At 66.1% G+C, this 24,957-nt stretch overlaps 7 protein-coding genes across 7 annotated transcripts; 4 read left to right on the forward strand and 3 right to left on the reverse strand.

Moving 5' to 3' along the window:
• Positions 1–895: 895 nt before the first annotated feature.
• On the forward strand, positions 896–1,388 carry EMIHUDRAFT_69275 (hypothetical protein; the record flags this gene model as incomplete). Its single annotated transcript, XM_005756452.1, has 2 exons — positions 896–1,042; positions 1,107–1,388. Coding segments are annotated over 2 exons (429 nt in total), but the record flags the coding sequence as incomplete, so codon positions are not given.
• Positions 1,389–4,415: 3,027 nt separating this feature from the next.
• On the forward strand, positions 4,416–7,714 carry EMIHUDRAFT_466286 (hypothetical protein; the record flags this gene model as incomplete). The annotated part of the gene is made up of 3 exons (XM_005756453.1): positions 4,416–5,332; positions 5,413–5,524; positions 5,671–7,714. The coding sequence occupies 3 exons, from the start codon at positions 4,416–4,418 to the stop codon at positions 7,546–7,548; spliced, it is 2,907 nt and encodes a 968-aa protein (XP_005756510.1). The 3' UTR covers positions 7,549–7,714.
• A 2,609-nt stretch (positions 7,715–10,323) lies between these two features.
• EMIHUDRAFT_453970 (hypothetical protein) lies at positions 10,324–12,852 on the forward strand (the record flags this gene model as incomplete). The annotated part of the gene is made up of 7 exons (XM_005756454.1): positions 10,324–11,079; positions 11,154–11,229; positions 11,322–11,360; positions 11,616–11,686; positions 11,878–11,943; positions 12,066–12,197; positions 12,299–12,852. The coding sequence occupies 7 exons, from the start codon at positions 10,327–10,329 to the stop codon at positions 12,641–12,643; spliced, it is 1,482 nt and encodes a 493-aa protein (XP_005756511.1). The 3' UTR covers positions 12,644–12,852.
• A 14-nt stretch (positions 12,853–12,866) lies between these two features.
• On the reverse strand, positions 12,867–14,139 carry EMIHUDRAFT_453971 (hypothetical protein; the record flags this gene model as incomplete). Its single annotated transcript, XM_005756455.1, has 1 exon — positions 12,867–14,139. One exon carries the CDS (start codon positions 14,137–14,139, stop codon positions 13,120–13,122), a length of 1,020 nt encoding a protein of 339 aa, XP_005756512.1. The 3' UTR covers positions 12,867–13,119.
• A 465-nt stretch (positions 14,140–14,604) lies between these two features.
• Positions 14,605–16,622, reverse strand: EMIHUDRAFT_439289 (hypothetical protein). Its single transcript, XM_005756456.1, has one exon. It carries the CDS (start codon positions 16,590–16,592, stop codon positions 14,901–14,903), a length of 1,692 nt encoding a protein of 563 aa, XP_005756513.1. The 5' UTR covers positions 16,593–16,622; the 3' UTR covers positions 14,605–14,900.
• A 265-nt stretch (positions 16,623–16,887) lies between these two features.
• On the reverse strand, positions 16,888–18,357 carry EMIHUDRAFT_221516 (hypothetical protein; the record flags this gene model as incomplete). Its single annotated transcript, XM_005756457.1, has 2 exons — positions 16,888–16,948; positions 17,855–18,357. The coding sequence occupies 2 exons, from the start codon at positions 18,355–18,357 to the stop codon at positions 16,888–16,890; spliced, it is 564 nt and encodes a 187-aa protein (XP_005756514.1).
• A 1,934-nt stretch (positions 18,358–20,291) lies between these two features.
• EMIHUDRAFT_107936 (hypothetical protein) lies at positions 20,292–24,483 on the forward strand (the record flags this gene model as incomplete). The annotated part of the gene is made up of 5 exons (XM_005756458.1): positions 20,292–21,073; positions 21,635–22,155; positions 22,256–22,511; positions 23,600–24,323; positions 24,439–24,483. 5 exons carry the CDS (start codon positions 20,292–20,294, stop codon positions 24,481–24,483), a joined length of 2,328 nt encoding a protein of 775 aa, XP_005756515.1.
• Positions 24,484–24,957: the final 474 nt, after the last annotated feature.

Raw genomic sequence — 24,957 nt, forward strand, 5'->3', positions numbered from 1 at the left:
CCCTAACCCAGGGCGGGTTAGCGTCGTTTACCCTAGACGGTCACTAAACACGCCTAAACGATGCTAAACCGCCTCGACAAATGCTCTGCCTGGCCGGGGAGCTCCGTTTAACACTAAACCGCCCTAAACCCCTCCACAAGTTTCGCGCGCGTCCACGACGCTCCTCTAGCGTCAGACATATGCCAGCATCTCCCACGGCCGCGCGCACCGCCACCGACACCGCAAACGGCGCGAGTCCGCCACCGTCGCCTTCCCCCGAGTCTCCGCTCGCCGCCTCCCGCGAGGAACTCAACGCCACCCTCACCTACATTCGCGTCACGCCCAACGGCCGCATTGTGCAGCCGCTGTCGGCTCCGGTGACTCGAGGGTGGAGACCGACCCAAGGAGCAAGCCCGCCAGGCCCGCGAGGGGCAGGAGACCTCCTCCACCCCGACGCGCTCGCCAGGAGAGGCCACCGACCCACCCGCACAACTCGAGGCCGAGCCGGCGGCGGTCGCCGAGGGCGGACCCGGAGCCGGGACCGAGACGGGAGGGGAGGAGGCACGCCCCCCGAGCGGGGCGGCGGTCGAGGCCGGCGGAGCCGACGGGACCGAGCCGGAGGGGCAGGCGGCGGTCGATGGGGTTGGAGCCGAGGCGGCGTGGACGCCATCCGGCTAAACGCCCGATCGTCGGACTAAACGACGACTAAACAGGACTAGTCCAGCCCGACAAATGGTGGCCGCAGGCTGGATCAACACCGTTTAGGCGCGTTTAGTGACCGTTCAGGGTAGACAACGCTAAACCGCCCTGGGTTAAGGGCCCTTAACCCGCGCTAAACGTTCGAAGGGCTCTCTTTTAGCCTCGCAGCGAGAGCCGGCGAGGAGCTCCAAGCAGCGCTCGACTGTAATCTCGCCAGATGTCCGCGTTCTTGCTCCTCACGTGTCTGTATGCGCAAGTTCCGACACTGGAGGAGTTCGAGCGCCATCGGCAGCTCCATCCCGACGACCCGGGCGCGCACTCCAATTATGGCGCCGCGCTCCGCTCAGTCGGACGCTACTCTGAGGTGTGCTCCGTGTTGGGCTGCTCCCGTTCCGGCGCCGCACGGCTGAGCTCCCATTCCCCGCCAGGCGCTCGATGCGATCGACGAGGCGCTCCGCCTCGATCCAGACTATGCGCGCGGCCACAATAACCGCGGCAACGTTCTGCAGTCGCTCGGCGGCACCGAGCGGCTCGAGCAGGCTGTCGCGGCGCATGCACGCGCTTCGGAGCTGGACGCGAGCCTGCACACCGCGCACAACAACCGCGGCAACGCGCTCCGCTCACTCGGCCGGCTCGACGAGGCGGTCGAAGCCTTCCGCGCCGCCATCGCAATCAACGCCGAGTTTGGCCCCGCCTACTCGAACCTCGGCGCCGCCTACACCGACGCGGGACAGCCGCTCGAGGCAGTGCACCACGCGGCCATCGGAGTCGTCAAGCAGCCGACCTCGCCCGACGCTCTCAACGCCTACGGCGCCGCCCTCGAGGCAGCCTCGCGCCCGGCCGAGGCGGCGGAGGCGTATGAGTCGGGCCTCGCCCTCGCGCCACAATCGCCGACGCTGATGACGCACCTCGGCAACGCTCGCCGCGCGGCGGGCCAGCTGGCGGGTGCGGAGGAGGTGCTGCGCGAGGCGCTCGTGCTCCGGCCGGCGGGGCCCGAGGCGGCGGCCACCTACAACTCGCTCGGCGCGGTGCTGCAGGCGGCGGGGCAGATGGAGGCGGCGCTCGAGGCGTACCAGGCCGCCGCAGCCAACGCGGCGCCCGGCGACGCGGACGGGCTGCACGCCACGGCGACCGCCAACCTGAACAAGCTCCCCACCTCGGATGCGTACCGCGGCGCGGCAGCGCGCGAGACGGAGGCGCTCGCGCGGCGCGGTGCGGCGGCGGCGCTGGCCGCGTGGGGCGCGTCTCGCGCAGGCCGCTCTGCGCGGAAGCTGGGCCTGCGCGGCCGCGGCTTGAGAGGGGAGGAGCTGCTCTCGGTGCAGCTGCACCGCGTCATCTCGCACCTCCGCCTCCTCGAGACGTCGCAGCTCCCGCCGCTGCCGGGCGGGGAGGCGCACCCGCACGCGGTCAAGATTAGCCGAGATCTGCCGAGATCCGCCGAGGTTCGCCGAGACCGCCGAGATTCGCTGCTGCCGGGCGGGGAGGCGCACCCGCACGCGGTCGGACTGGGAGGAAGACCGCTCCTCCGAACCTGCCCGGCACCTTCTCGACCTTCTCCGAACCTTCCCGCAGGTTGCGCTGTGGGGAGACCGCGCCGCCGAGATGCCGCGCGCGATGCTCGCCTCCTCCGCCGACGGACTCGCCCTGCCGGAGGACGGCGGCGCGGACGACCCCGGCTACACGCTCGGCGCCTTCGCGTGGGGCGCCGTCTGGCTGGACTCGTTCGCCGCCGCGCTGGCACTCCGCGAGGTCCGCAAGGCGTCCGGTGGAAGGTTCCGTGAAGCGTCACGGAACTTCCGCGTAGGCGCACCGCGAGACGCGCGCGGCGCTCGGCCGCGGCGGTGGCCGCAAGGGGGGGACAGCGGTCGTGCTCGGCGCGTCGCTCGGCTACGAGGCGTACGCGATCGGCCTCTCGCACGGCATCCGCGAGATAGCCGAGATGTGGCCGAGCTGTGGCCGAGCTGTGGCCGAGATGTGGCCGAGATGTGGCCGAGATGTGGCCGAGATGTGGCCGAGCTGTGGCCGAGCTGTGATCGGTCTCTTGCGTGGGAGGCGTCGTCGGCGTCGGAGTCGTGAGTTGGCTGATGGCGCAGTCTTCCACGCGCAGGCGTCCGCACCGTCGGCGTCGAGCTGCTCTGCTCGCTGCGCGACCTCGCCGAGCAGGTCCGCTCTGACCGGAGGGTCGCGCCAGACCTGGTCTCGTTCGAGTGCGCCACAGCCCGAGGCAGGGCTGGAGGGCCGCTGCTCCCTCGTGGAGGGAGAGGGCGCGTGCCCGCCCCGCGTAGGTGCGCCGACGCGCTGTCGTGGCGCCTTCCGAAGGACACGCGCCTCGTCTACTGCGACGACACGGCCTGGGACGCGCACGCGATCCAAGGCAGCCTCGCCACTGCCCGCCGGGCGACACACAGCCGCTCCGTCCGTCAGCGGGTTGCCCAGCGCCCCCTCCCGCAGGCCTCGCCTAGAAGTTCGGCCAGACCTCGGCCAGACCTCGGCCAGGCCTAGCCAGACTTCGGCCGTATCCCCCGACAGGCCTCGCCAAGAAGCTCGGCGACGAGCTGCCGGCCGGCGTCGTCGTGCTGCACAACCAGCCGCACGGCTTCAACGCCGACCCGCGCTTCAAGCTGCTGCAGGTGGTGGAGGTCGCAACTTCGTGGAACACGCGGCACCCCCTCATCGTGCACATGACGCAGCCGGCCAGCAGCGCGGCGCGCGCCGCCCTCAAGGGCGAGCTGTGACGCGGGTGTGCCGGGGTTGGCGCTGTACCCATTCCCGTATCGAAGTCCCGTACCCAGTCCCGAGCGCGCATTCCTTCCTTTACACATTACAGAGGCTCCCGAAATTCTTTTTTGTTTTTTGGGTTGAAATTGTTATAAATCCTTTTTTGGTTTGTTGATATTGTTATAAATTCTTTGGGGGGGGAAACACATGGAATACCTCAGTGTGAGGGGTCTGTGAGCTGGGGGAGCACACTTGAGGTTGAGACTTGAGTGATTGAGTCTTGAGACTCAGAGTTGAGAAAAATGACTCATGAGAGAGATATGAGAGCACTGTGATAGAGCCGTACACCGTGTACACGTGAGATATACCCGTGTGAGAATCTCATCAGTGATAGCTCTACTGAACACGGCTTTACCTTTAGGGTCGCGCGTTCGCATTTTCCCCGCGCATCGCGCATGGTGTGCACAGTCACTGTGTCTGAGCTGTGAGCTGTGGAGAGTGGAGGTTCGGGCAGGCAGATTTTGTATTTGAGGCGGTGGCCGGTGCCGAGCGCAGGCAGTGCCCACAGGTCGGAGCTCGGACCTTAAGACAGCCTTGTAGATCCCTGGGAGAGGGTGGTGGAGAGCTGTCACTGTGCTGTGTTAGTGCCAGTGCGCGCCAGTCCCGAGTCCCGTGCCCCCTACTCGAGTACCTGTGCGAACAGGATCTTGGAGGACGATCTCAAGGATTGAGAAAGAGAGAGAAGGGGCGGGGGGGGGGGGGGGAGAAGCAGAAGCAGAAGACGACGACGACGACGACGACGACGACGACGACGACGACGACGACGAAGAAAGGGAGAACGGGAAGGAGGAACGATAAAGGTCCACTGTGAAGGCGTTTATGTGAGCTTGTGCGTCTTGGTGCCGGGGTTGTGTTTTGTGTGTCGTTGCTGTCAATCCCTTTCTTGACTGTCCGAGCTTGTGCGTCTTGGGTCCGTGCTTGTGTTTTTGTGTGAAGGCGCCGTTCCAGATCGCGCATGTATGTCGGAGGACGAGGCGCGAACTCGCGAGGCGGCAAAGAGGCAGAAGACTGAGGCGGAGAAGCGGATCGTAGCGGAGCGCTGCCCGATCTGCTGGGACTCGCCGCCCGACCAGCCTGTCACCGCGCCGTGCGGCCACACCTTTTGCCGCTCGTGCATCATGGCCGCGCTCGTCATCCGGAAAGAGTGCCCCTGTTGCCGCGAGTCCCTCAGCTCCCACCGCGCCCTAACTCACCGGAGTGATCCCGAGGTTGTCCCTCGCCACCCGGAAGCGACCGAGTTGCAGCCCACAGCCGGCGAGGCGCGGCAGGCGCGGCAGCGCGACACCGGCGAGGCGCGGCAGTCCGCAGCCGGCGAGGCGCGGCAGCGCGACACCGGCGAGGCGCGGCAGTCCGCAGCCGGCGAGGCGCGGCAGCGCGACACCGGCGAGGCGCGGCAGTCCGCAGCCGGCGAGGCGCGGCAGCGTGACGCAGGCGAGGTGCGACAGTGCGGCACCCCAGGGTGCTTCCTGGCCGCATTCCACGCCGGGCCTTGCGTGCCGGAGGCCGTCTGGACTCCGCGCATGCGGACCGCGCCCGTGCGGTTGCAGGGAGGCGAGGGGGGGGGCTTGGCGACGGCCGGAGCTCCGCAGGAGGCGACGCAGCCGCCTCCCCACGCGCGCCCGCGGCCTGAGCAGCCGGGAGGTGGCGACGGCAGCCGATCCTTCTCCGTCGGCGATGAGGTCGTGGCACGCGGACACCTCGGCCGGCTCGTCTCGTCTGGGAACGGCGCCTACCAGGTCCAGACGGCAGTCGAGAGCCGCGCCTCCACGTCGCTGGCGGCCGCCTCGCAGCAGCCTCGGCCGGGCGGGCCGCTCGCCGCTGCCGACGCAGGCGAGGGCGCGGCGGTGGTGGTCTACTTCTCCGACGTCTCGCGCTGGTGCCGCGGCGTGAGGCGCCAAGGACCGAGAGAGGGAGCAGTCTCTCCTTGACCTTCCTCCCCCCCCCCCCCCCTTGCAGGTACCGCGGCGAGGTGACGTCCGTCGGCGGCGACGGCACTTTTGGCGTGCTGTACGAGGACGGCGATGAGGAGGAGGCGGTACCGCTGGAGGAGCTGTTCCACGAGCTGCAGGCGAGATTCGCCGAGATTAGTCGAGATTCACCGAGATTCGCCGGCCATCCGCGCCAAGCTCGTCCTCGCTCGAGGCTGGGGAGGAGGAGGAGAAGGGCGAGGAATATGGGCTAACCTCCTCTGAACCGTCTCGCACTTTGCTGCAGGCTGCTGACACGGCGGGCGAGGCGCGGCAGGCGTGGGCGGAGGGCTTGCGTTTGCATCTCTCCAGCAGCAGCGCCACCGGCTACAAGGGCGTGTACGAGCACTTTGGCCGCTTCAAGGCCGAGCACAGTGTGAACGGAAGAAGGGCCCGCATCGGCACCTTCGCCACGGCGGTGGAGGCGGCGGTGGCGTACGCGAGGACGGTCGGCGAGTACCAGCCTCCTGCTCATCCTCCTCCGGCGGTGGCTGCAGAAGCGGAGGGCTTGCGGCTGCACCTCTCGAGCAGCAGCAGTACCGGATACATGGGCGTGACCGAGCCGAGCTCTGGCCGCTTCCGGGCGCAGCACAGCGTGGGCGGGACGGAGGTCTACTTGGGCACCTTCGACACGGTGGTGGAGGCGGCGGTGGCGTACGCGCGGGCGAAGGCGGGGAAGGCAGGAGGGCCAGAGCGGGCCGCGGAGGAGGCAGGGGCGGCGGAGGGCGGGGAGGCGGAGGGGATGGAGGTGGAGCAGGCGGAGGAGGCGGAGGCGGAGGGCTCAGCAGGCGGGGAGAAGGGAGAGACGGCGGGTGAGGACGAGGAGGGAGAGACGGCGGAGAAGGAGGCGGAGGCGGGCTCAGCATGCTCTACCGCCTCGCCACCTCCTCCGCCTCCGACGCACAGGGAGGCTGCACTCGCCACGCCGCTAGCGACGGAGGCGGAGGGGCTGCGCTTGCACCTCTCCAGCAGCAACGTCACCGGCTACATGGGCGTGACCGAGCCGAGCTCTGGCCGCTTCCGGGCGCAGCACAGGGCGGGCGGAAGGCAGGTCTCGCTCGGCACCTTCGCCACGGCGGTGGAGGCGGCGGTGGCGTACGCGCGGGCGGTCGGCGAGTCGGAGGGGCCGCAGGAGGAGCCCGGGCGCGCCGATCCAGCCACCGACCCCGAACCGGCACCGCCACCTCCGTCGGCGCCAGTACCGCCACCGCCGCCAGCATCGACATCGGCATCCGTCCCCTCTGCGGCCGCGAGTGCGCCGCCCGAGTTCTCGGTCGCGATGAGGGACGAGCTGCTCTCGCTGCCCCGCCATCGCCGCGCACGGCGCTTCTTCACACGCGCTCTCCGTGAACAGGACGAGCTGCTCGAGCTGTACGACCGGCGCGAGGCGCGCGGCGGCGTGCTGCACCCCGAGGCGCAGCGCCGCTTCGAGCAGCTCAAGGCGGCCAAGGCGGCGGCTGCCCGCAGCTCGAGCGCCCCGGCGGACACCTTTTCCGCCTCTCTCGGCGCCGTCGCGCCTCGGGCCAGGCGCGACTCGACCCGCATCCCTCACTTTCTTGTATCAGCACCCGTAGGCTATCACGACACGCCATCGTGGGTGGCGGAAGCGCCGGCGTGGGTGCTGGCGGCAGCGGCGGCGGAGGGACTCACGCTCGTTCGTTCGACAAACACGACGGGCTTCGCCCACGTCCTTCTGCCGGCGGGCGCAAACAAGGCGACGCCGTTCATGCTCCGGTGCGCAATGGAAGAGGGCGGGGCGCGGGTAGTGGGATACTACGCGAGCGCAGCAGAGGCCGCGCTCGTATACGCCCGCCGCGTGGGGCCCGAGGCGTCGGCGCACGAGCACCGGATGGGTGGTGCCCGCCTGATGACGGCGGCGCAGGCGCTCGCGGCGGCCGAGGCGGAGGGACTGACTCTCGAGCGGCCGCACCACAACAGCCGCAGGAAGGAGGCGCGGTTCAAGTACGTGCACCTCGACCAAGACGCGGCCTCGCGGGCGCGGCCGTACCGGCTGGTGATCCGCGGAGAGGACAAGCGGCTACTCAAGGGCGGGAGGTATGCGACGGAGGAGCAGGCGGCCCTCGAGGCGGCGAGGTACCACGCGGCATGCGCGCGTAAGAACTAAGACGCACTCGGCGGCGTGGGCCTGAGGGAAAGTTTAGATGATGTGGAGTGAGCACTGTAGTACTAGTAGGCTGTAGAGCTGTAGAGCGCGCTGTATGTAAGGGTAGAGCGCTGTGCGTGCAGGAGAAGCGCGAGAGCAATGAAAGGATGTTTCCCACAAACGAAGAGTCAGTGTGTGGATGTTTTGCCGAAATACGGCTCTACGCGATGGTGTTGGGACCCACTTCGGCTGGAAGCAAACGCCAGTTTCGTGATTCGTCACTCGCCGCCCCGGCCTTCGCACACGGTACAGGATCGAGGTGCACGCTGCTGAAGCAGTGTCGTCCCCCCTCTCCATCATCTCACTGGGAGACGTCGGCGGTGATGGCGGTGTGACCGATCGAGCTACAAGAGGAGCTTGTTCAGCAGGCCTTTCCCCCTGCTGGGGTTTCCTTGTGATCTCAATTCTTCACCTTTTTGGCCGTGGAAAATTCTCGACACTGTGTTAGTGCCAGTGCGCGCCAGTCCCGTGCCCAGTGTCGTGCACAGAGGGAGCTCGTGGTAAAATTCTTTTTGTGTACTTGTGTTAGTGCCCGTGCGCGCCAGTCCGTGGCTAGTTTGGAGAGAGACAGATCGAAAATTCTTTGTCGTGCGCCAGTCCTGTGCCTGGTGTGGTGCGAGGGAGTGATTCAAAGAAAGAAAGAAAACAGACAACCCAAACGAGGGATAGGGGAGGAGGGCAGGGTCCCCACCTGCACGAGCAGGATTTTGGAAGGACGGTCAGGGGGACAGGTGGGGCTCTCCTGCTCCTGACAAGGGACACGACAGGCTCGCAGCGCGGTGCACGGTGGAATCCCAACTCCACTGGCGGTGAACCTTCTTTTCTACCAGGCTAGGATTGAGAGCAGCCTCGCTCTCAATCCTAGAAGTCGAAGGATTGTGAGCAGCACTCCTCGCAATCGTAGCATCTCTGTGCGATTGTGAGCACCCACGCTCGCAATCCTACATCTTCTAGGACTAAGAGCAGCTCCGCTCACAAGGTGACTGGTGACGCTTACGACTACTACCAGCGCGCTCACAATCCGAGCAAACTCTAGGGTTGCGAGCAGCTTGGCTCACAATCCTAGCAACATGCCTCCGATCGCGAGCAGTAGCGCTCGCAATCCTAGAACTTTCGCCGATTACGAGCGACACCGCCCACAATCCTACGACTTCTAGGATTGCGAGCGGGTCCCCTCGCAATCGGTGCGATCACTGTTTTGGATTGAGGAGACCCCCCCGGCGCGCTGAGCGCTCACTCACAAGCGCTCGCGGCTGGTGTGGAGCGATTGGGAGCGCCCCCTGTGCGCCTGCTAGAAACTAGCAGTCCTTGGATCTTTGGTACGATTGTGAGCACCGCCGCTCATAGTCCTACAAGATGTAGGATTGCGAGCGCTACTGCTCGAATTCGGAGGCATGTTGCTAGGGTTGTGAGCCAAGCTGCTGAGCTCGCAATCCTAGACTTTGCTCGGATTGCGAGCGCGCTGGTAGTAGTCGTAAGCGTCACCAGTCATTGGGAGCGGAGCTGCTCTTAGTCCTAGAAGATGTAGGATTGCGAGCGTGGGTGCTCACAATCGCACAGAGATGCTACGATTGCGAGGAGTGCTGCTCACAATCCTTCGACTTCTAGGATTGAGAGCGAGGCTGCTCTCAATCCTAGCCTGGTAGAAAAGAAGGTTCACCTCCACTGGCGGTCTCATCTCAGTCTAGCGACCTTCCTCCGGCTTCTCACCGGCAGTCTCTCACTACCACGGGCACACTGACACAGGGGTGGCAGGGGCGGCGGCATGAGTCTCCCACATACTATGCGGGCCTCACTAGAGGTGCGGCCTGCGCGTGTCCTCGCCCTTGGGAAGGTCTTGAGGGGGGAGGGGAAGGGGCTGTGTGTCTGTGCATGCATGCATGCATGCATGTGTGTGTGTGTGTGTGTGTGTGTGTGTGTGTGTGTGTGTGTGTGTGTGTGTGTGTGTGTGTGCGCGCGCGCGCGCGCATGCGTGTGCGAGCCGCCCCGTACGCCTCGAGCGCGCCGCGAGCGATAAGTGGAGGTACATCAGGAGCCGCAGCCGGCCTGCTCTATCAACCCCGCAGCCGCGGTGGCGCGACCGGACCGCGGTTCGTTACAGGCGCCTTTTGGCCCCGGTTCGAATCGTGGTCGGCGCGCGCCCTCGCGGAGCGACGCGTGGCGCGCGCGCGCGCCGCGACGCGCGCGCGTGCGCGTGCGCGCCCAGCCGAGCCGTATGCCGTATGCCGTATGCCGTCCGTATGCCGCCGCCGCCGCCGAAAGAAAGAAAGAAGACAAACAACCCAAGGGAGGGATGGGAAAAAGAAAGAAAGAAAACAGACAACCCAAGGGAGGGATGGGAGGACGGTACGCCGCCACCACACACAGGAATTTTAAGGAGAGGAGTGTGGTGCTAGCCGTCGCCCACCCTCGGGCGTCTACCACTTCCTATCTCTCTCCGCAGTTTCTCACCAATTCTCGCAGCGACCTTCATGCCACCTCGCGTTCTTCCCACTCTCGTCGTTCTCTCTCCTTCCTGCTTGCTGTCTCTTCCCCTGGCCCTGACTCATCGCTCTCCTCGGCCTCGTTCTGAGACGCCGCTGTCGTCTGCCGATCTCTTGCTCTCGCTGCTTCTCTCGCCTTTCTGCGTAACTCCGCTCTGCTCTCCGCGTATTTTGGTCCCTCGAGTTTATCGAGCATTCCTCGCGCCGGCACCTACAAACCAAAATTCTTGTCGCTTCGGGGTGGTGAGGTGTTCTCATGGACCTTGACGCGTACAGCAGCTTCGTCGCGCTCGACGTCGAGGCGTCGAAGCCGCTCTTCACCGCCGGCCTCATCGCAGGCACGCAGTACGCGGACACGGAGGACGCGCCACCCCGTCGACCGAGGCACGGCCTCGAGGTGCTCAAGCGGGGCGTGCAGTTCTGGGACACGTCGAGCCTGGTGGCGCCAGTCTCGTTCGTCGCGCACCTGGGCGATGTCCTCGCGCCCGAGGCCGCTGGCGCCCTTGCCGGCGCGCTCGCCTCCTACGGAGAGGTGGTCGCCCGTTGCAAGAGGCCGCAGTTCCACGTCGCCTGCGGCAGCAGCGACCTGCTCGCGCTCGGGCCGAAGGGAGTGGGCGCGGTCGCGCCGCTCCGGCCTGCGCCTCCCGCCGCCTCCTACTACGCCTTTGCGCCCGTCGCCGGCTGGCGCGTCCTCGTTCTCGACGCGTCCGCCGTCTCTCTTCTCGGGCACGAGCCGGGCAGCGCGGCGCACTCGCAGGCGGTGAGCTTGCTGGCGCAGGCCGTCCCGGCCGTCTCGGTTGCTGCGACGGCCGGCACAGACCTGCTCTCCCTCCCGGACCCGCTCGCGGGCGTCGAGGGCGCCGCGCGCCGCTTCCACCCTCGGGGCGGCGGCCTGGGAGAGGCGCAGCTCGGCTGGCTGCGCGAGCAGCTGTCGCTGGCGGAGGCTGCGTCGGAGCGGGCGCTCGTGCTGTGCCACCGCAGCTGCCTGAGAGACTCGTGCGTGCCGGAGGCGCCGTCTGCGAGGTGGCATGCCGTCCACGCCTCGGCTCTGAAGGCCAGCCTGCACCTTCTCCGCCCGCGCAGGCGTTGCTCTTTGATTGCGATGCGGCGCTCGCGGCGCTCGGCTCGTATGCGGGCGTGACGGCGGCGTGGATCAGCGGCGCGCCCGAGCCACCCCCGCGCCCGGCCGCGACTCTCGCGCGGCACGAACCCCCCCTCATCCCCCCCTCGCCCCTGCTCTCCTCTCCGCAGGCGCAGACCCTGCGGGAGGGTACGGGAGGGATACACACGGCGACCTCTAGCCGAGATCTGCCGAGATCTGCCGAGATCCGCCGAGATCCGCCGAGATCCGCCGAGATCCGCCGACACGTTGTCAGCCGATCTCATCACTCTCCCGATATCATCCGAGATTACTCCACCCAGTGCGGGTGGGCACGGCGAGGGACAATTCACGGCGCTCGCCCGGCAGCAGTGCGCACCGCTCCCGCCTGTGCGGTGCGGCCGCTGCTGTGGCTGTAGTGACTCTGCGACGACCTGCGATGTCAGGCGTCCACCACGTGGCCCTCTGCAGCGCGGCACACTGCGCGGTCAACGAGGATGCCTTCGGAGCGCTGCAGGTGCCCGCTGCCACCCCCACCGCTGCCACCCCCACCGCTGCCACCCCCACCGCTGCGACCGCCACACCGCCTCCGCCACTGTTGCCACCCGCCACCACTCCCACCGCCACTCCGCCATCCGCCACTACTGCCACCGCCGCATGACCGAACGGTCGTCGCACTCGAGACACACCCCCACGTCTCCCCCGCAGGTCTTCGACGGGCACCTCGCCCTGCGGATGGTCGGGAGGCAGCCCAGCCCGGCGACGCGGCCGCAGGTCTGCAGTCGCAATCGGCATGCTAGGCTAGCAGTCGCGGCAATCGTGCCACGCTCGCAGCGCCGCCACAGCCAAGGCAGCCGCAGCCACTCCTCACGCGTTGGCGGTCCGCCCCCGACTAGGGGTGGCCCGAGACGCTCGCACTGCCCAAGAGCGGCAAGCTGATCGCGGCGCCGGCCGGGGAGGGGAGCGGCGTCTTCTTCTTCTTCGTGTCGATGTGGATGGCCGTGCTGCAGACGCTGCTCGTCCCTATGGCGAGCCCCCTCCCTCCCCCTTCCTCCCGCCACCGCCCCGCGGCACCCGGCCTGCGCTGCCTAACCCCCCCCCCCCTCCCCCTTTGCTCCCCTTGCCGCAGGAGCCCCTCTTCCGCCTCCTCACCTCCAAGGAGGACAGCCCCTCTCCCGACTCGAAGCCGCCCTCCGAAGAGCCGCACGCCGCCGGCTCTGTCGCTCTCGGCCGCGTCCCCACCTCCGGCGCAGGCACCCGCACAGCGCCGCCGCAGACGCCGCCGCCGCCGCCGCCGCAGATGCCACCGCCGCCGCAGGCGCCGCAGCAGGCGCAACCTCCGCCTCGCGCAGGCGCGGCGGCGGCGGCCGCCGCGCAGTCTCGCCCCGTGCATCCGGTGACGGCGCAGCTTCCCGCCGCGCAAGCCTCGGCCAATGGAGAGGTGGAGCAGGCGGAGGAGGGGACGCTCGTCTGAGAGCGAGCAGCGAGACATGTGAAAAGGTCAGCAGGGGACAGCAACCTGTGAGATAGCGCCGCGCCGCCAGCCGGCTTGGTCGTGTGGAGAGGAAGGGAGGGGCGGGACGTATAGACGAAGCGCGTGTAGCAGTTGCGTGACTCTCGAGTTCTGTTTTTCGAGCGCACTTCGCACTCGAGTTTCGTTTTGGAGAGGCCAGAGGGTTAAAATAATCTCTTTTGCTTTTTTGCTTGCGAACTCTTTTCGTATTTCGAAAATGCGGGCGCACGCCAAGCGCAGAGCGCTCAGGCGCCGCGCTCACAGTTCATACCGCGCCCACCCCTCTCTCTTTGTACTTTGACCAGACTTACTAAACTGGCGGGCGCCGCTGCGCACACTGGGGCACCGGCGGCGGCGCCGCACATCGACTCTTGTCACACAGTGAAACCACAGAGAGACAGGTCTCGCAGGGCAGCCCGGCAGCGCTCGCTCGTGGACTACCTCTCCTTCTTCTCCTCTCCAAGCCTCTGCGCCGCCGCTGCCGGGTCCTCCTCGCCCGACGCCCACCGTTGAAGCGTGGCGCTCGTGCGCGTCGCTCCAAAGGCGCCCTGCGCGAGCGCAGCCGCCTCGGAGAGCCGCCGCTTGGCGTCGGGCGAGTCTGGCGACGGGGGGCGCATTCGCCCGAATTTCAGCATCTTCTTGGTGGCGTCGGCAAAGAAGATATAGTTGACGTACGACATGGCGAGCACCACCGCCGCGCCAACGGCGGAGAGTGCCAGGTTGCCATCCTCCACAATCTCGCGCAGGATGACCGAGAAGACCCACGCGAAGCGAAGCACGCGCGACCAGAGGATCACGGCCCACACGACGAGGACGTTTGCCTTCATCGCGCGCAGCCCGCGCCTGGTCTGGATGTCCAACGTGTAGCCATAATTCTGGGCAAACATGGCGACAGCGGCTGCGCCTTGCAGAAGGAAGACCATTTCGTGGATCCCGCGGTGTTGGGGGTAAAACACGTTGACCGGAATGACGAGCGAGAGCGCCATGGCGTGGTGGATGCCGAGGATGAGGAGGAGACCGGCTGGGTTGCGTGCGCGGCCGACCTTGCCGCCGAACAACAGCTGTGTCAGCCGAACAGCAACGTCTTGCAGCTCCCACCCAACTTCGCAGAGTGCGCCGTGCCGTGCCAGGGCAAAGGCAAGCGGAGAGGCGAAGCCGAGCGCCGACGGCAGACAGAGCGCACCGCCGACGGCGTGCTGGAACCCGACGGCGAGCATGTTGGTTGCCATGTGGAAGTGCTCCACATCATCGTCAAAGAAGACGCCGTAGGACCGCTCGTTTGTGCTCTTGCACAGAGCGAGCCACCGATCACGCCACGGTTTTGTGCTAAAGGACTGGGCAATGAGAGCTCCAAGAGTGCGGGTGATGACCCACCACGCCACCGCCTGCAGCAATCCGAGCACAAGCTGTGTGTCGAGGTCCGGTGAGGCGAGCAGGAGGTCTTGGGTCGTCGACATGTCGAAAGGATTAATGGGCGCGATCAAGGAGTGAAAAAATAAAAACCGGGGCGATTATCGACGACTCGTGATTTGGGCTCGGGGCAGCAACTTGTTAGCCCTCAGCCGAAGCTGGGGCCGGTCCCGTAGCCGAGAGAGCCCGCGCCGATGAGTTCGACGCGGTCGGGGGGCCCTGTGGAGAGGCCAGCGAGATGGCGATCGCTGTACTTCATGGTGCCCTCGGTGGGGCGGCTGACAAGCCAGAGGTCGATACTCTGGACGACCCATAGGATGCCACGAATGCCTGAAGGAGAGGGAGGCGAGGCCAGAGGCAGGCTCAGCTGCTCTCGGGTGATCTCGCTTTGGTGGCTGAAGGACCCGATGGTCCTGTCACATTCGCGTTCCGAGTCGTCGGTGGGGGTAGACCCTGATCGTCCTCACAAGATCCTGCTCGTGCAGGTGGGGACCCTGTCCTTCTCCCACCCCTCGATAGCGTGCGTTTTATTTATTTATACGACTCGGCGACGCCATTCGCGACGGCGGTTGGCTTCTAAAATCTCTACTCTCTCCCAACAGACAGGAACCGGGCAGAGACGCTCACTCTCGTTACGGCGAGCAGCGACCAAGCTAAGCAACACGGTACTGGGCTGCGTATGGGCAAGTGGCATGCAATAACGTACGTCATGACAGAGCTGCGGCTGTAGTGGACAGAGTCTGCGCGCGCATCGTTCAGACGGAGCCAGCGCGTGCAGGCAAACCGCAATGTTGGTGCCCCGAGCGCATCACGCGCGGCACGCCCACTCCACGTAGGGGAGGCCTTGGATAATGATTTCGGGGCGGCACGTGCCGCGGCAGCACTCGGACTCCTCCCATGGCCAGCGGGGCGAGCAGCGGCGCCCCTCGACGACGCCGCGGACGAGGGTGAACGGATCGACAAAGGGCGTCGCCTCGGTGTAGCCGGGGCTGTCCTTGGTGCACCACTCCTCCTGCTCCCACGCCGTGAAGAAAGCCTTCCCCATCGCCAGCGCGAGGCTCTTGGCGGGGCACGCGCGGTTCATCTTGCCGCCAGCCACGTCGTCGTCGAGCGCAAAGTCAGCAAAGCCCACAAAGTGCGAGGCGTATTCGGCGTGCGGCCGGACGCGGAAGAGGTGCCCGTCCTCCCCCCACACGTTCGGGTCCTTGTTGGCCAGCGCCAGGTTGAGGATGGTACGCACGCCAGCCACGCCAGCCGCGGTATTGTACTGCGACGCGGCGTCGTCCTCCGCGCGGGCGGGCGGCGTCGTCCACCAGGGTAGCCCGACAACGGGCGCGAAGAAGCGGATCGACTCGTAGAAGAAGGCGCCGGGGTCGTCGCGCGCGCGCAGCGAGCCGGGCGCCGGGAAAGCCTCTCCGTACGGTGCGGTGTCGCCGTGCAGCACCCACAGTCCGGTGGACAGGCCAGAGGGGACGGAGAGGCCGCCAGCAAAGAAGAGTAGGTCGAGGAGGTGCGAGGTGGCAAGGTCGACGCAGTCGGTGGTTGGCGCGCAGTCGGCGTCGCGCAGCTCGTCGCCGTACACCGACTCGACGAGCGGCCTGTACGCGTCAAAGGTGGCCGAGAGCTTGGAGAAGGTGTCGCCGGCGACGAGTTGGGTCACATCGTCCGAGAGCAGTTGCGTGAGGGTGGAGAGGGTCACGATGGAGGACTGCAGCGCCACAAAGTCGGCGGCGGGGACCGGGAGTGCCCTGTTTGGAAAGGCACGCGCCACCAGCTCGGTGTGCACCCACGCAGTGACGTCCTCCTGCACGCTGATGGAGTCTTGTGCCGCAGCCCAGTCGCGCGCGCTCGTCTGCAGCGCGCTGGTGCAGGTGGCGTCGCACTTGCCAAAGACGCGCTCAACGATGGGCCGCATCACCATGTGCTGAGACGGGGTGCTGCCGAGTGAGGCGGTCCTCGGCGACACACGCGGCCAGAACAGCTCGTTCGAGATGATGAAGCCGAGCTCGTTGCCGCGCCATGCCTTGCCCTCGTACTGCAGGCGCGGCAGCTTGGCCATCTCGGCCTTGACGTACGCGTGCGACATGTGCGAGGTCGAGTTGAGACCAGGGAAGTCGTGCTTCACCTCGCAGCCAGTGAAGCCGCCCTCGCCGTCCGGCTCCCAGCCGCTGGGCGTGCCGGCGGAGCACCAGCCCTCGGTGTAGCCCACGCCGAGCTTGAACCGCAGCAGATCTGTGGTGGCGCTTGCTGGGATCTGGCCGTGAAAGATGCCTGCCGTCGGGTCGCCGAGGCAGATCCAGCATTCGCGGGACAGACTGGCCGAGGCAATCGGATCGGAGAGCTGAAAGTCGGAGAAGAGTGAGTCGGCGCACTCTCGAGCGCAGCGGAGGTCGCGTGGCGCGGCGAGCGAGGCTGCGAGAGGGAGGAGGGCGAGCGCTATGGAGCGCATTTGGACGAGCGAGGCTGCGAGATGGAGGAGGGCGAGCGCTATGGAGCGCATTTGGAGACAACGGTGGAGCCGGCGGCCTTGCCAGGCCACCTTGCTAGAAAAGCGTCACAGGATGAAGGAGCGAGAATTCTTTTTAGGTAAGTCTGCAGAGAAGGTCCTTTTTCATAATAAGCACACATAACAAACACCAAGTGACTTCACTGCAACCCCCATCATGCACACAGAGTCGGGTCGCTGCCAGCTGCTACTGCTGGTGCTGCGCGGCACACGCCCCCCCGATCCGCAAGCGCAGCGACCCCGCGAGAGCGAGAGCGACCCCCCCGCCCCACTCCAGTCTCCACCTCCATCACCACCGGTCGGGGCCGTAGTTGAACGAGGAGCCGTACGGGTCGTTGCGGCCGTCGTACCTGCGCAAGAAGGCGGCGTCGTACCTCCGCCACAGGGCTCGCGCGGTGGGAGGAGAGGGAGGGGTAACGGGTAAGGGCGGGGAAACGCACTGGTGCCGCCCGTCGTACATGCCGCCGCCAAAGGGGGCGCCCGCCCGCCCGCCGCCGCCGAAGCGCATACCGCCCATGTCGTACCCCGTCTCGATCTCCAGAAAGCGGCCTGGCGCCGGCCTGCCCAGCCGCCCTCCCAGCCGCACGGGCCGTCCTCCCATCCCGCCCCGCATGCCGCCAGCCATGCCCATCCCGCCTCCTCCCACCCCCATCCCCATCCCACCTCCCACCATGCCCCGGCCTCCCATCCCGCCTCCCACCATGCCCCGGCTTCCCATCCCGCGCCGGCCCGCGCCAAACGTCTCAAACGGCGCAGGCCCAAAGCCGTCGCGGCCAAGCGGTGCGGCGCGCCGCGCCCCTATCGCTCGCCCGCCGCCGCCGCGCGCCGCGAAGCGTGCGTCCCTGCCGCCGGTGGCGCCGGCGCCGAAGGGGTAGGTGCCGGCGGCGGCGGAGGGGTAGGAGCCGGCGGCGGCGGAGGGGTGGGGCGCGCGTCCGGCGAGTTCGGGGGCGGTGAGGGGCGTGGAGGATTCTGGGCCGTAGTTGAAGCCGGAGCTGTAGGCGGCATTCCTGCCGTCGTGCTTGTACGGGCTGTCCCGCCTGTGGAGGGGGAGAGGGGCAGGTCGAGGCGTGCGGGCAGGACGGAAGAGGGGGAGGCGACGCTTGGGAGGGGGGGGGAGGGGGGGTGGGGGGATGTGGGGCACGCGCCTGTGCATGCCCGACCGCGCCGCGTACCGCTGATGCGTCGGCGAAGGCTGGCCGTATCGCGGGTACTGCTGCTGCTCGTACTGCTGCTGCTCGTACTGCTGCTGCTCGTACATCAGGTCGGGCAGAGGGTCGTATGAGTGGTCCCGCCGACCCGGGGTGCGGCCGGGCGAGGCGCGCTGCTGGGAGTGCCCGTTGAAATTGTTGGCATCGTACGCCCCCCGCGTCGGCGGCACGCCGCGCTGCTGGGCCGAGACGCGCTGGGCCGGAGAGGGCGACTGCGAGTACGGGCCGCCTCGGTGTGCCGCTGGGTCGGCGTAGCCATTGTACTGGGATGAGGGCTGCGGCGCCGAGTAGCTGTTGTACTCTGGGGTGTGCTGATTGTTCTCGGGCGTCGCGATTGGCGAACTGATCTGGCTCTCCGGCGAGAAGCTGAAACCCCGCCTCGGGGCATCGTAGGAGGCATCTCCGGTCGTGACCGCCGCGGTGGGCGTCGTGGCGGACTGGGAGGGGACCGCAGCGCTAGCGGCCATGGTGGGGCCGGCGGCGGACCACCGAGCGCCACCGAGCGCGGCCGGTGGCGAGAAGGCGGCCGGGAGGCTGAAGAAGAAGGCCATCCTTCGATCTTCGAATCTCGCTCCGATGTCATCTGCCAGGTTTTCGAAGATCGTAACTGAGAAAATAACCGCGCTCCGTCCGAGCCGACGACATGTGTAGATGAAGGAGGCAGGTGGCCAATAGCGACCATCTGTGGATGCCTAGGCGTGAATTTACCGCCCTAGAAATAACGTGTGGGCCCTCAGCGGAGCTGGGAATAGGACCGCCGCGAGCGGCGTGGCGTGGGAGCGGTTGTGCATCCCTCCGGGGGCCCCTCTGCGCCGGGGAGGCGTTGTTGGAGGCTAGGACGCAAGCGTCCGTCGCCCTTTTTCAAACTCGGGGCCCACTCCGCTACGCTCCGACCCGAATTTGGAGGGCCTGAAAGTTTAAGGTGTTGCTGCGCAAAAGGGGTCGGACACAGGGCGCAGCTCATGCTAAGAGCTAGAAGAGGAGATAGAGAGACAACCACACCAACACCACAAAGCTCTCTCTCTCCTGCTCCTCACTCACGAGGGGTCACAACTACCGAGTTCCTAGAGTCTAGCTGCCACGTTCAAAACCAGGACGGCGACAGTGATGGTGCTATCACGGGCATGATCAGGGGAAAGTGGAGCGGGGGGGGTGAGCGTCAGCCAGCCAGGTACGGGATAGTAGAGCAGGTGCTTTGTGGGTGGCGGTGGGCGGCGGCGCTGGGGGGCTGGCCGAAGCGTTAGCTGAGCTCCTCCCTCAAGCTCGAGCACGCATGACGCACGTTGAGTGACAACGTCGGCGAGCTTCTGGATCAGGTTAGGTTGCCGGAGCACCCATGGCTGCACCTCCAACTCCTCCTCTGAGTCAGACACGACAATGTCAACTGCGCCCTCCTCCTCCCATTCGTCGACTGCGCCCTCCTCCTCCTCCTCCAATTCGCCGACTGCGTCCTCCTCCTCCATGGGCTCGATCCGATTCCGCAGCGTGTCGTCTCCCCAGAGGCGCTGTTGCGCGGGAGGCGGCCGCGGGCACGCTGGGCTCGATCAGCGGCTTCCCCTCAAGTTGCGCCGAAAGAGCACGGATTTGGCGGACGTTCTTGGCTTCAATTTTACGGATGTGGCACCAGCTGAAGGCTTGCGTCCGACATCGCCGGATTCGTGCACGGTATTCGGATTTTGCTATTTGCTCGTGTGGGGGTATATTGCAGATTTGTCAATGGTACCGCGTCTGCGACGCGGGCGCCTTGCGAGCAGAGCCCTTAGCCACCCTTTTATCTTGCGCGGTCAAAAAATCAAAAAGAAGAGAGAGAGGAGAGAGAGAGAGTCAGAGAGAGAGAGAGAGGAGAGAGAGAGAGTCAGAGAGAGAGAGAGAGAGAGAGAGAGAGAGAGGGGGGGGGGAGAGAGAGAGTTAGAGAGAGAGAGAGAGAGAGAGAGAGAGAAAGAGAGAGGAGAGAGAGAAAGAGAGAGGAGAGAGAGAGAGACAGAGAGAGAGAGGAGAGAGAGAGAGTCAGAGAGAGAGAGAGAGAGAGAGAGAGAGAGAGAGAGAGAGAGAGAGACAGAGAGAGAGAGGAGAGAGAGAGAGTCAGAGAGAGAGAGAGAGAGAGAGAGAGAGAGAGAGAGAGAGAGAGAGAGAGAGAGAGAGAGTCAGAGAGAGAGAGAGGAGAGAGAGAGAGAGAGAGAGAGAGAGAGAGAGAGAGAGAGAGAGAGAGAGAGAGAGAGAGAGAGAGAATCCCTGGTGTGGACGCTTTTTTCATCAGATTGACGTGCTATCTGGGGCGATCCAGATCAATCCAGCTCTCTCGTTCTATCTCGCGCGATCTCGCGGCGATCTCGCCTATTCGCGAGCCGTTTTTCTTTTCTTTTTCGCGCTGCGCGCGCATAGACGCTTCCCGCCAGCTCTATATGGGTCTCGCAGCCGCAGCCGCGACCGCAGCCTTTCCTCCTCCTCCTCGTCCTCGGAGGATTCGGCGGAGCGCGAGGAGCGCATGCAGCGCGAACGCGATGATCGCGAGGGGCGCGAGCTCAAGCGGGAGCAGAAGAAGGCCGCAAAGAAGGCGGCCCGCGTGCAGACGGCGGCCACCGCCAAGGCGGCCTTGCTCCAGTGGCGCTTCCTGATCAAGCAGGACGACCCGATCGATGAGGACACCTTCGACGTGACGCTGCTCGCAAGCTGCCCCCCGGAGCTGCGAGTGGACTCCATCGTCACGGCCGAGGATTGGGGCCGCCTCGAGCCGTACCTGCGCGAGTCGTTCGAGATTCCCACCTCTGTCAAGATCGGCCTGCAGGGCAAGGTGCTGCTCAGCGGCAAGCAGGCGCTCTTCTTCAAGGTCCGCGACCAGCCCACGCTGTCCACCGCGCACTTTCAGATCGAGCGGCTGGGCCAGCTGCTTGTGGACGAGACGGAGGTCACGGTCGAGGTCGAGATCTGCGCTGTGGATGTGGGCAAGAAGCTCAAGGCCAAGTCCAAGCCGCGCACGCGCAAGCAGGAGCAGGCCTCCACCACCAAGCTCGACGAGCTTAAAAGCTCCATCTACGGCGTGACGGCCTCGACGCGCAGCTACGTGACCGGCTCGTGGAAGCCCGCATCGAGCGACATCATGCGGTCGGAGCCAGAGTACCTGGCCAAGTATTTTGAGGGCCGTGGCCTCACGGAGAAGGTGATGGGCAACGCCGACTACCACCCGAGCCCCGTGGTCCTCATCTGCCCCTTCGACTCGTGCAAGAAGAGCCACCGCGTGCTCAATGGCGTGAGCGCCGTGTCGCAGCTGTACAGTACTCGCACTGGAAGGGGAGACACGCGAGCAACCCGATGGCGATCGCGCTCGAGAAGCGGTGGCGGCTGTGGCGCTTGACAACAAGCACAAGTCGAAAGAGTGGCTCGATGCGCAACCAGGGTGTGCGCTCTGCCTCACCTGCGAGGAGGCCGATCGCCTCGGCGGCGAGGAGGCAGGCTACGAGCAGATCCGCCCCCCCAAGCTATCTGGGTGAGAACGGCGTTCTCTGGGTAAGCTCAGTTGTGAACTTCCCAGTTAATTGCTCTTGCTTGCGCGTGACCTCTTGCGTGCACGCCCAAGCTCGAGCGGCATCACGCAGAGCGAGCTCTGCGCAGGTCCCGCGACCTTCTCGGGCAGGAGCCCACCTCTCCTTCCCTCCGTGCGCCCAACGATATGGGCAAATCCGCGCCAAAGCGCGCTTCCGACGCTGACCAAGACGTACGGCCCGCAGCGAGGCAAAGGATGGCTCTAGGCCGGAGCCCCCTCCCTCGGGGGCTGGCGGGGGCACCGACGGGGCCCCAGCCGCGCCTCCCGCTCCTGTGGACTCGGCCGAGGAGCTACGAGTGCTTCGCAAGCGGCTCGAGCGGCTCGAGGCTCAAGCCGCCCAGCCCGCCGGCCGCCGCACAGCCCGACGGGGGAGACCCCCCACCGGGCGGCGGTGGCGGCGGCGGCGACGGCGGCGGAGCGGGCGGCAAGGCGGCCAAGGACCGCGAGCGGGTGCGCCCCGACCCTCCCACCCCCCCAGACTCCGACGCCGACTCGTCGGAGGACGACGTGGGCGGCGGTGGTCACCGCGGCCCCCCCCGCCTCGGCGGCGGCGTCGGTCGCGACGATGCTGTCGGCGAGCTGTTCGGCGGCCACAAGCTTGCCTGCGACTACGACAGCGACAACCCCTTCGAGCGGAAGCGCGGACTGCAGCTGCGGACCTCGCACTACGCACCAGCGGCGGGCGGCGGCGACACCGTGCACGCAGAGCTGCACCGCAAGCTCGGGGCCGCGAACTGTTCGAAAAACTGGGAGATGACATCGAGCGAGATTTCGCCGCCCCTCACTTCGCCCCCGGGCCAAGCCTCCGGTGCCGTGTCTACCCCACAGCCCCCGATTTCGAAAAACGAGAAAACACTTCGCCGCAACTTCGGGCCTGCCCGCCCCCGTTCGGCTCGCTTCGCGCGTAGTCGCGGCGAGCCTCGTCGAGGGCGCGTCTCCGCGTGCTCTCGTTTCGGCTCGGCGTTCCAACGGGCCTCGCGCCCCACGTGCACCCATGGGCAGCCAATCAATCGGCGATCGGCTCAGCGTGGTGCTGACGTTAAACCACTTCAAACTGCTCGCGGACGGGAGTGTCCCAGAGTACGCTGCCGATGTGATGCTTGCCTCACTACTCCGGTATGCGCCCGCCCTTGCCAAGTGCCCCAAGCTTCTGCTCATCTGCAAGTGCGACGAGAACAGTAGCGAGTCTTATCGCGTGGGTAGAGCGAAACAAGGGCTCCGACTTGCCAAACTCCCGTCCTTCGCCGGCGAGACAGTGATGGAGGCCAGCTCGGTCAACTACGGCCAAGAGCTTCTCTCCGCGCTCTCGGGCTGGCTCCAAACACCGTTTGTGCTTGTCATGCCGAGCTACGAAGTCCTCACCCAGCCAATTGATTGCTGCGCCATCGTGGAGGCCATGCGGGAACGTGGGATGCACCATGTTGGCTTCGTATCGGAAAACGGAGGATACAAATATCCGGTTTCCGGAAGCTGTCCAATGCCAAAGGGTCTGGTTCCGATGATCCAGGCTAGCAGGGAGTTTGGAGGCAAAAACTTTGATAAAAAGATGTTAAAACGGAGTGTGCGGGATTTTCCTGTCGATGGGATTATCGAGCATGGAGGCTTGACCTTCGTGCCTACGCCGTTTCTCTTGGACCAAGCCCACTTCGCGTCACGGGAGCTGTATGAGGAGATCAAGAGCAGTGGCCTTGTGCAAGGCGAAGGTACTATTGCGGCTACCTTCGGACTTGCCCGCACGAAGAGGCTCTTGGACGAAGGTGTGTGCATCGATGCTGGTCATGGGGTATGGCGCCTTGGACGCCACGCGCGGCAGGTGATTGGAGATGAGCGTGAGCAGGTCGTTTCCTACCCCGGTGGGTGCAATACAACAGGGGGGACTTACGTCCTCAGGACTGTTTCGAGCATGAGTCATGCGCAACTTCGTAATGAGTCCTTCCTGTTCCGATCGGAATGCGAAGACCAAAAACGCGATCGAGAAAAGGTGCGTTTAAAATTGTTGTATGACGCTGCAAAGTCCGGCGACGCCTCGAAGGTCGCTGCGCTCCTGGAGGCTGGAGCTGATCCATACCTCTGCCTTGATGACGGCTCTACGGCTCTGATGACGGCGGCCGAGGCGGGACACACTGCGGTGGTTGAAGCTCTCCTCTCGGGACGCCAGTCCTTGGTCACTGCTCGCCCAGCCCAGTCCACCCGTTGCCCCTTTTCTGCGTCATCACGATGTTGCCCCGCCCAATCCCCACACAGGTGAACAGGCGCAACCGCTACGGCCAGTCCGCACTCCGGTTCGCGGAGCAAGCTGGGCACCGAACCATCGCGACGTTGCTGACTGAAGCAGGGCACTCTCCTCTCTCGACTGTGTCGGCGCCGAGAGCGGACACGACAGCTGCTGCGAATATTGCCGTGAGTGTGGAGGATGAGGTCAAGGGTTCGATCATTGCCGCAGAGTCATTGAGCGCAAAGCTTGCTTTACATCGGACTGTGGCTGCGGCGACGGACGACGCGGCAGCGCAGGCGGCGGCGAAGGCAGCGGAAGAGGCGGAGGCGAGGGCGATGGCGGCGGCGGAGGCGAAGGGGGCGGCGAAAGCCAAGGCGGCGGCGAAGGCGGCGGCTGAGGCGAAGGTGGCGGGCGTGGCCAAGGCGGCAACGGAAGCCAAGGCGGTTGATAAGGCAAAGGCGAAGGCGAAGGCGGCGACGGAAGCCAAGGCAGCGGCGGAGGCGGAGGCGAAGGCGGCGGCAGAGGCGGAGGCGAAGGCGGCAGCGGAGGCGGAGGCGGCAGCAGAGGCGAAGGCGGAGGCGGTGGCAGAGGCGAAGGCGAAGGCGGCAGCAGAGGCCAAGGCGGCGGCGAAAGCCAGGGCGGCTGCCGAGGCCAAGGCGGCGGCGGAAGCCAAGGCGGCTGCCGAGGCCAAGACGGCGGCGGAGACGAAGGCAGTTGCCGGGGCAAAGCCTACTGCGGGGGCGACGGGTGCAGCGTCGCAGGTGCAGCTGGCGTACAACGAAGAACGATCAGCGGCAACAATCGGGGTAGAGCAGGGTCGGCAGATGTCCAAGACGGTGGCTGCTGCAGCAAACCGACCTCTCGTGAACGCGACAGGTTCGGCCGGCCTCGGTCCTGCCCGCCGAGAGGTTGCACCAGTGAGGGTAGATTTGGTAGCGACAGACGAAAAGGCGCAGACCAGGGCGCAGAAGAAGGCGCAGGTTCGCGAAAGGAAAGAGGCCATTTCGCGTGCCAAGGCGGTGGCAAGGGCCCAGCGAGTAGCCCAGCGAAATGAGCAGGTGCGGGCTCGGCGGCATGCTGCGCAGGCGGCCGCCGCAGCGCGTCGCTCCAATGCGTCTCGGCGAGCCCATGCTAATGCAGGTGCCACCCCAGTGATGGTGCCGCGCCGGCTACCGAGTGAGCGCCGCAGGCGTGGGCAGACGCCCCAACCCACCCGCTGATAATGGGGCGTGCCGCTTCTCCTCGGCTCCCAGCTGCTAGCGCTGCCCGCACATCAGCTGCACGGCTTGGCGACATAGTCAAGCACCATCGTGCCCACGCCGACGGAGAGGAAGAGGTGATGCGACGTCTATATACATACATAAGAACTATATCAGTTCATACTCACTCCCTGTG

This window comes from Emiliania huxleyi, assembly GCF_000372725.1.
Source record: "Emiliania huxleyi CCMP1516 unplaced genomic scaffold EMIHUscaffold_97, whole genome shotgun sequence".
Classification (NCBI taxonomy): Eukaryota; Haptophyta; order Isochrysidales; family Noelaerhabdaceae; genus Emiliania; species Emiliania huxleyi.

Excerpts from the sequence above, each read along its gene's own strand:
- EMIHUDRAFT_439289 (XM_005756456.1), bottom strand. The coding sequence starts at position 16,592 with ATGCGCTCCATAGCGCTCGCCCTCCTCCATCTCGCAGCCTCGCTCGTC.